At 51.9% G+C, this 10000-nt stretch overlaps 1 protein-coding gene across 1 annotated transcript in view; it reads right to left on the reverse strand.

Annotated features, from left to right (window-relative positions):
• LOC115356816 (signal-induced proliferation-associated 1-like protein 2) overlaps positions 1-10000 on the reverse strand; it is a 32448-nt gene that overhangs the window by 17697 nt on the left and 4751 nt on the right. The window contains exons 2-5 of the mRNA XM_030048078.1: positions 9129-9286; positions 8453-9032; positions 6427-6701; positions 768-1004 (exon numbers count right to left, since the gene is read on the reverse strand). Of these exons, the coding sequence (XP_029903938.1) occupies positions 768-1004; positions 6427-6701; positions 8453-9032; positions 9129-9286 (1250 nt within the window). The remainder of the gene's footprint in view (positions 1-767; positions 1005-6426; positions 6702-8452; positions 9033-9128; positions 9287-10000) is intronic.

Below are 10000 nucleotides of genomic sequence, written 5' to 3' on the forward strand. Positions count from 1 at the left end.
AGCATTTTTTAAAATATATGGCATATCATTCACAAATATTGAATATAATAAAGGTCCTAGGCAACTTCCCTGAGGAATACCACAATCTAATGCTTTTACACTTGAAAAACTTCCATTGAACATGACACATTGTTGTCTATTGAATAGGTAGCTTTTCATCCAGTTAATAGCTGACACTTTGAAACCATAAGCAGCCAGTTTTGTCAATAGCAGTTCATGGTCGATAATATCGAATGCAGCACTAAAATCTAATAATACTGTTCCAACTAATAATTTACTGTCAATATGTTTTAGCCAGTCGTCTGTCAATTGTGTGAGAGCTGTGCATGTTGAATAATCAGTTTTATAGGCATGCTGAAAATCTGAATTAATACTATTAATAGAGAAATAATTTTGAATTTGCTTGAATATAATTTTTTCCATTAATTTTCCTAATACTGGCAAAATACTAATCGGCCTGCTATTTGATCCTGTGAATTCTTCTTTCCTATTTTTCGGTAGGGGAGTGTGTGTGAGAGTGTGTGTGTGTGTGTGTCCTGAGTCCTTACTTTTCTGTTTGTGAGCTAAAGTCGATGCTCATCTCATTACACACACACACACACACACACACACACACACACACTCTCACACACACACACACACACACACACACACACACACACACACACACACACACACGCACATCTCAACAGGAAGTGACATCACAGCGGCTGACCTCTGAACCAGCCAATGAGCAGAAGGAGAGGGAGAGGAACAGGAAGTGGTACCTGGTGTCCTTCCTGTCGAATGAGGTGCTTCGTGTGACGTTGCCGTGGCAGCGGAGCGTCTGCTGCCCGGGGCTCGGGCCCTGATTGGGTGAGGCTCCGGAGAGGGGCGGGGCTACGGGCACGGCGGCGACACAGTGCCAGGCGGGGGGCGGGGCCTGGACCCTGAAGGGCCCCGGGGCCCCGCCCCCCTCCGGCTTGTAGTCGAGCAGCGGCAGCCGGCAGAGCTCTGAGGAACTCCTGCACACACACACACACACACACACACACACACACACACACACACAGACACACAGACACACACACAGACACACACACACACACACACACACACACACACACACACACACAGACACACACACACACACACACACACAGACACACACACACACACACACAACACACACACACACACACACACAGTTAGCATGTTAGCATCAGGACTCTGTTTTCAGTTCTGCTGATTCCAACATGAGACCTTTAACCCTTTAATAAAAACTGTGTGTGTGTGTGTGTATCTGTGTGTGTGTGTGTGTGTGTGTGTGTGTGTATCTGTGTGTGTCTGTGTGTGTGTGTGTGTGTGTGTGTGTGTGTGTGTGTGTGTGTGTGTGACACTGTGAGCTGTCTTCACTGAAACTGCCGGCCACTTGATTTGGAAATGATTTGCCATCGTCTCCGTCTCGCCACTCAGCCGCTGAGGCTTTCTGACCAGAGCGGGTTAATCTGGTCAGATTAACCCGCCCTGGTCAGATTAACCTGTTTAATCTGAGCTGCGGAGACAGAACTGAGAAAATCCCACGGCTGAGCGGCGGCCGGGCGCTGCGTGCCGCCGAGCCGCCGCCGCCTCACATCATCAGTTCACATGGATGAAGTTAATTAGCAGCCAGCGGCTCACGGTGCTGCCACAGCCAATCAGATCACACCTATCAGCCAATCAGATCACACCTATCAGCCAATCAGATCACATCTATCAGCCAATCAGATCACATCTATCAGCCAATCAGATCACACCTATCAGCCAATCAGATCACATCTATCAGCCAATCAGATCACATCTATCAGCCAATCAGATCACACCTATCAGCCAATCAGATCACACCTATCAGCCAATCAGATCACACCTATCAGCCAATCAAATCATATCTATCAGCCAATCAAATCATATCTATCATCCGGAACCCGGAATCCTCACGTTCCTGCTGCAACCTTCAGTTTCCCAGCATGCACCAGGATCACAAACTGCACACCAAACCTCTTCCCGGGAAACACAAGCAACTTTATTCCAAGATTACTGCAAAATCCTCCGTTTGAGCCGCCTGAACCTGAACCATCTGAACCACCTGAACCTGAACCATCTGAACCGTCTGAACCACCTGAACCGCCTGAACCGTCTGAACCTGAACCGCATGAACCTGAACCGTTTGAGCCGCTTGAGCCTGAACCGTCTGAACCGTCTGAACCACCTGAACCTGAACCGCCTGAACCTGAACCACCTGAACCGACTGAAGCATCTGAACCTTCTGAACCTGAACTGTCTGAACCTAAACCGTCTGAACCACCTGAGCCAACTGAACCGTCTGAACCTGAACCGCCTGAACCTGAACCGCCTGAAACATCTGAACCTGAACAACCTGAGCCGCCTGAGCCGCCTGAACCGTCTGAGCCGTCTGAACCGCCTAAGCCGTCTGAACCTGAACCGCCTGAGCCGCCTGAACCGTCTGGCCGCCTGAACCTGAACCGCCTGAGCCGCCTGAACCGTCTGAACTGTCTGAACCGTCTGAACCGCCTGAGCCACCTGAGCCACCTGAACCTGAGCCGCCTGAGCCACCTGAACCGTCTGAGCTGTCTGAACCGCCTGAGCCGTCTGAACCTGGACCGCCTGAACCGCCTGAAACACCTGAACTGTCTGAACTGTCTTAACCTTCTTAACTGCCTGAACCTGAGCCGCCTGAACCACCTGAACCTCCTGAACCGTCTAAAACGTCTGAACCTGAACCTTCTGAACTGTCTGAACCTGAGCTGCCTGAACCTGAACCACCTGAACCACCTGAACAGTCTGAACCGTCTGAACCTTCTGAACCATCTGAGCCATCTGAACCTTCTGAACCACCTGAACCTTATGAACCCTCTGAAAATGAACCACCAAAACCGACTGAACCTTAACCGCCTGAGCCATCTGAACCTGAACCGCCTGAGCAGCCTGAACCGTCTGAACCGCCTGAACTGCCTGAACTGCCTGAACCACCTGAACCGTCTGAACCACCTGAACTGTCTTAACCTTCTTAACTGCCAGAACCTAAGCCGCCTGAACCACCTGAACCTCCTGAACCGTCTGAACCTTCTGAACCTGAACCTTCTGAACTGTCTGAACCTGAGTCGCCTGAACCGTCTGAATCACCTGAACCTGAGCCGCCTGAGCCGCCTGAACCGTCTGAGCTGTCTGAACAGCCTAAGCCGTCTGAACCTGAACCGCCTGAGCAGCCTGAACCGTCTGGCCGCCTGAACCTGAACCGCCTGAACCTGAACCACCTGAGCCGCCTGAACCGCCTGAAACACCTGAACTGTCTGAACTGTCTTAACCTTCTTAACTGCCTGAACCTGAGCCGCCTGAACCACCTGAACCTCCTGAACCGTCTGAAACTTCTGAACCTGAACCTTCTGAACTGTCTGAATCTGAGCCGCCTGAACCTGAACCACCTGAACCACCTGAACAGTCTGAACCGTCTGAACCTTCTGAACCGTCTGAGCCATCTGAACCTTCTGAACCACCTGAACCTTATTAATCCTCTGAAAATGAACCACCAAAACCGACTGAACCTTAACCGCCTGAGCCGTCTGAACCTGAACCGCCTGAGCAGCCTGAACCGTCTGAACCGCCTGAACTGCCTGAACCACCTGAACCGTCTGAACCGCCTGAACTGTCTTACCCTTCTTAACCGACTGAACCTAAGCCGCCTGAACCACCTGAACCTCCTGAACCTTCTGAACTGTCTGAACCTGAGTCGCCTGAACCGTCTGAATCACCTGAACCTGAGCCGCCTGAACCGCCTGAACCTGAACCGCCTGAGATGCCTGAACCGTCTGAAATGCCAGAACCTTCTGAACTGTCTGAACCTGAGCTGCCTGAACCTGAACCACCTGAACCACCTGAACAGTCTGAACCGTCTGAACCTTCTGAACCGTCTGAGCCATCTGAACCTTCTGAACCACCTGAACCTTAAGAACCCTATGAAAATGAACCACCAAAACCGACTGAACCTTAACCGCCTGAGCCGTCTGAACCTGAACCGCCTGAGCAGCCTGAACCATCTGAATCGCCTGAACCTGAGCCGCCTGAACCGCCTGAACCGTCTGAACCGCCTGAACCGCCTGAACCGCCTGAACCGCCTGAACTGTCTCAACCTTCTTAACTGCCTGAACCTAAGCCGCCTGAACCACCTGAACCTCCTGAACCGTCTGAACCTTCTGAACGGTCTGAACCTGAGTCGCCTGAACCGTCTGAATCGCCTGAACCGCCTGTGATGCCTGAACCGTCTGAACTGCCAGAAGCTTCTGAACCTGAATCTTCTAAACCACCTGAACCTGAACCACCTGAGACGTCTGAGCTGTCTGAACCGCCTGAACCGTCTGAGCCGTCTGAACCTTCTGAAACTGAACCGCCTGAACCGTCTGAGCCACCTGAACCGCCTGAACCGCCCGAACCGCCTGAACCGTCTGAGCCGCCTGAAGCGTCTGAACCACCTGAACCTTCTGAACCGTCTGAACCTTCTGAACCGTCTGAACCACCTGAACCTTATGAACCCTCTGAATATGAACCACCTGAGCCGACTGAACCTTAACCGCCTGAGCCGTCTGAACCTGAACCGCCTGAGCAGCCTGAACCGTCTGAACCGCCTGAACCTGAACCGCCTGAGCCGCCTGAACCGCCTGAACCACCTGAACCGCCTGAACCACCTGAACCTTCTGAACCACCTGAACCTTATGAACCCTCTGAATATGAACCACCTGAGCCGTCTGAACCTGAACTGCCTGAGCAGCCTGAACCATCTGAACCGCCTGAACCGCCTGAGCCGCCTGAACCGCCTGAACCACCTGAGCCGACTGAACCTGAACCGCCTGAGCCGTCTGAACCGTCTGAACCGCCTGAACCGTCTGAACCTTCTGAACCACCTGAACCTTATGAACCCTCTGAATATGAACCACCTGAGCCGACTGAACCTTAACCGCCTGAGCCGTCTGAACCTGAACCGCCTGAGCAGCCTGAACCGTCTGAACCGCCTGAACCGCCTGAACCTGAACCGCCTGAACCGCCTGAACCGCCTGAACCACCTGAACCGCCTGAACCACCTGAACCTTCTGAACCACCTGAACCTTATGAACCCTCTGAATATGAACCACCTGAGCCGTCTGAACCTGAACTGCCTGAGCAGCCTGAACCGTCTGAACCGCCTGAACCTGACCGCCTGAGCCGCCTGAACCGCCTGAACCACCTGAGCCGACTGAACCTGAACCGCCTGAGCCGTCTGAACCGCCTGAACCGCCTGAACCGTCTGAACCGCCTGAACCTGAACCGCCTGAGCCGCCTGAACCGCCTGAACCGCCTGAACCGCCTGAACCACCTGAACCGTCTGAACCGCCTGAACCACCTGAACCGCCTGAACCGCCTGAACTGTCTGAACCGCCTGAACCGCCTGAACCGCCTGAACTGTCTTAACCTTCTTAACTGCCTGAACCTGAGCCGCCTGAACCTCCTGAACCGTCTGAAACTTCTGAACCTGAACCTTCTGAACTGTCTGAACCTGAGCCGCCTGAACCTGAACCACCTGAACCACCTGAACAGTCTGAACCGTCTGAACCTTCTGAACCTTCAGGTGGGAGAGTGAGGAGGAGCGAGGAGGCACAGGTGGGGGAGTAAGGAGGCTCAGGTGGAGGAGCGAGGAGGAGCGAGGAGGCTCAGGTGGATCCTTTGCGGAGGTGCTTCCAGATTGAAGGATGTGGCTGTAACCTCACAGCAGGTTCAGTTGTTGGTGATATTTTTCCCTTTTCTCCTGAAAACATTTTTTGTATCGTTTGTTTGTTTGTTTGTTTGTTTCGCTCTGTGGCTGACAGGTGAAATTGGCCACAAGTGTCTGACGGCGAGCAAGGAGGCCTGCCGCCTCACCTCCTCGGCTCCCATCTTCCGTGGGCGGGGCTAGGACACGAGGAGAGGAGGCAAGGAGAGGAATCGAGGATGTACAACTGAAAAATGAGAAAGGCCCACAGCCTGAAGCAAAGGTTCCTAGCGGAAACACAGCCTTAAACAAAGGTTCCTAGCGGAAACACAGCCTGAAACAAAGGTTCCTAGCGGAAACACAACCTTAAACAAAGGTTCCTAGCGGAAACACAGGCTGAAACAAAGGTTCCTAGCGGAAACACAGCCTTAAACAAAGATTCCTAGTGGATGAACAGCCTGAAACAAAGGTTCCTAGTGGAAAAACAGCCTTAAACAAAGGTTCCTTGTGGAAACACAGTCCTACAGAAAGGTTCCTAGTGGTTCCTAGTGGAAACAGATTACAGAAAGGTTCCTAGTGGTTCCTTGTGGAAACACAGCCTTACAGAAAGGTTCCTAGTGGTTCCTAGTGGAAACAGCCTTACAGAAAGGTTCCTAATCCCAGCTGCTTACCTCCGTGGTGTTCCGTCTTCATGTGGCTGGACGACGACCACGCTGACCACCACTGACGTACGCAGGAGGTCGATCATCTGTTCATGTGACAGGGTCGCCACGGAAACCTTGCAAATTTCCACCAATCGGCAGCCGGGGCGGAGACCGGCCTGCCAGGCGAAGCCAAAGGACTCGACGTCGGCCACCACGCCTTCAAAGTTGACGTGGAAGCCGAGCTGTCCGAGGCCGTTCCTCCGCAGCGTCATCTCCACCGCCGCACAGCCGCGAGTCACCACCTGCAAACAACATCCAGCCGTCACCACGCCACTTCCTGTCAATCTGTCTGCTCCTGCCTCCGACTGTCTTTCCTCTTCAAACACAATCACCAACATCTCCCACGACAGAGGGGAGCAGAGGACTAACTATTCCTGTCGGATGATGAGGAAGAGAGAAGACAGAAATGTTTGTTTTTTGAAATGCAAAATATTACGGAGGTTTTTGTTCTTTAGCGGTGTAAACCAGGCGTGTCACACAACACTGACGAATGGATTCAGCGTGGCAAGATTAAACACAACACATTTTTGTATTTTGAACATTTCAAAAACGATTTATAGTTTAAACTATTTCTCAGTGTGAAATCCTCTGATCTGATCGACCCTGGCGTCAGAGAGCACTTTGGCATTTTCTCATTCCAAATTCACACAAACTGTAAAGCAGATCTGCTTCAGAAAAAACAGTTTTGAAATTTGTGTTCATGGCAGGAAGAAGGAGTGTTGCTGTGAGGATTTTATTTACAGCCGGGACTCTTCTCTCCTTATAACTGATTTTATAAATCAGTGCCTCTTCTAAAGACAGAATGGATGTGAGCCTCGGCAGGATAATGAGCACCTGGCCCTCAGTCATTAACACCGTGAGCACATTAACTCATTAGCATGTTAGCTGTGACACGCATTTCTCTTCAGTTATGAAAATGTAAAACTACATCATTTTAGAAGTTAGAACCTTTGAAACGGTTGAAGACTGAAGTCAGGCCTCTGGCCCAGCTTTCCTGATGTCTTGTGTGCAAACTTGACATTTTGAGTTCGAGTTCCTCCTCCAGTGGACACGAGTGTGTTCACCAGATGTCATTACAGTCTGTCTGACAACACTGACTCCCTGCCAGCCAGCAAAAACCTGTGGTTATATTCTTTGCCTGACAGAAATCTGACGTTGTATGAGTTTTGCTTCATAAGACGTGGCTGCAGCAGCCTTTGGGTTTGACGATAAACCCTGTCATCTGAACACCTGATCACATCGATCAGCTGCTCCATCTCTGCTGATGACTTTGAACGGCAGAGTCCACACCAACTTTTCTCCATTTTGCTCTTCCATCTGCACCAAACCACAATTTTACACCCACAGAACAGCTTCTCAAAATGCTCTGGAAAAAAAAAAAAACAGCAGCCTGGCTGGGATGGGAAACAGCTCTCTGCTCATAAAGTCAGGGCGGGAGATATTTCTGTTTTCCAAACTTTGGAGAATCATCTGTGCACACATGACCTGACACTTGATGCTGCTGTGAATATTTCATGTCCCTGGAGGAACAATACTCTGAATATTATCCAAAAACAAATATTTCACCGATCAGAAAGGATCTCTGCGACCCCAGAAACAGCGGCTGATCTGGAGTTATGAGACTTACGCTGGCCTTTTTATCTCGGGAAAAAAACAAAGAGAGTGATATGAATGCTTTGGCGTGATTGGAGGTGGAGCCTGATCCAAAAAGTCTGAGGACCACTGTCCCACACAGCCTCCCTAATTAATCAAAGGGTGTAACTCAGCACTCTGAGACTTGGTACATGTTCCTCCCTGCACTGTATATATCTCCACTGTGTTATGTAAGGGTCTAATTCTTGTTTTTCTATGTGTTATTTTGTGTAGTTTGGCTGCAGACCACATTTCCCCTCAGTGAAGTAAACTGAGCGGACCCATGTCAACATGTTAATTATGTTTTATGCCACGTTACTGGTCCCATTACAAAGTGAACTCTGCTAACCAGTCATCTTACCTCAAGCCTCTGAGTGATTTCTCGAACGTCGTCCCAGCATCCCTCCTGGGCGGAGAAGACGACACACTCGCTGCGCTCGTAGAACAGTTTGACGGCGGCAGGCGTGGCGCTCCAGCCGAGGACGTCCCGGCAGCAGCAGCTGAACACCACCTCTCTGGACGCCTCCTCGATCAGCACCACAAACTCGTTGGAAACGGCCAGGAGACAGCCGATATCGATCGAGCGGCTGAAGTCGCGGGCCGCCACGGCCCAGGTGATGGCACCGGCGCTCTGCAGGTGGGCGTCTCTCCGAGGCCGGCTGCGTTCCTTCTTCTTGCCCGCCAGAGCGATGAAGCTGAACCTGGAGGCTGAGCAGTCGAGTGGCGTGGCTGAGGTGAAGTTCTCCGCCAGGTCCTTCAGGTGCTCCTGCCTTGTGCGCATCGCCATCGCACGGAACTTTTTGGACTTGTGCGCCGCGTGCTCGGCGTTGATGATCTTCGTGAGCAGGAAGTCTCTGAAGGCGGGCGAGCCGGGGAACATCAGCCCCGCCGGGATCGGAGGGCCAAAGGACGGCACATCTTTCGATTTGGTCACAGCAACGCTGAGGACACACAGAGAGGAGGAACTGAGAACGTCAAACACACAGCGCACCTGCACCTCTGACCTCTGACATCTGACCTCTGACCTCTGAGCTCACCTGTAGCACATGTGCTCCGTGCACGGGCTGTGCACACGCACGATGATGAAGATGTGCTGGCAGTGTGAGCGGATGTTTCTGGGCGTGAAGGGCAGAGCGCCCGGCTCCTGGAAGATGACGGTGACGATGTCGTTCCCAATGTGGCGCTTTCGCAGGAGCTGGAGACAGACAGGCAGACAGACAGACAGACAGACAGACAGACAGACAGACAGACAGACAGGCAGACAGGCAGACAGGCAGACAGAGAGACAGACAGACAGACAGGCAGGCAGACAGGCAGACAGACAGGCAGACAGACAGACAGACAGGCAGACAGGCAGACAGACAGACAGACAGACAGACAGACAGGCAGACAGGCAGACAGGCAGGCAGACAGACAGGTTAATGTTGTCAGTAGAAAAACATCTTGGTGAAATATACACACACACTGTACACACACACTGTACGTGTACAGTGTTATACACACTGTTATACACAGTGTGTATAACGTCCTGTCAGAGTGCAGGTGTAGTGGGAGGGGCCGTCTGGGGCCCAGAAGCTGAGGCGAGCTGAGCCTCTGTATTGTGTGACGTGTCGGTGAGGTCGGCCTGCTGTCCATCAAACTGACAGACAGAGGAGATTAAAACGCTGAGAGGCGCCTTCATACGTCCTCCTGCCCGTCTGTGGGACGCCGCGTCTCGCCTCGTGGCCGGACGCCGTGGGCGGGACGGGGATCAGAGCTCAGAGGATTAAAGCTCATCACCATCAAATCCTCTGATCATCCTAATCAGGTGAGACGCAGCTCGTCACTGCAGGACTCCAGCTGTGGATTATCATCTGCACGGCTTTAATGAAGATAACACAAGGCAGGGATTAACCTCTGCATCAGTGCT

The sequence above is a fragment of the Myripristis murdjan genome, unplaced genomic scaffold (assembly GCF_902150065.1).
Source record: "Myripristis murdjan unplaced genomic scaffold, fMyrMur1.1, whole genome shotgun sequence".
NCBI lineage: Eukaryota > Metazoa > Chordata > Actinopteri > Holocentriformes > Holocentridae > Myripristis > Myripristis murdjan.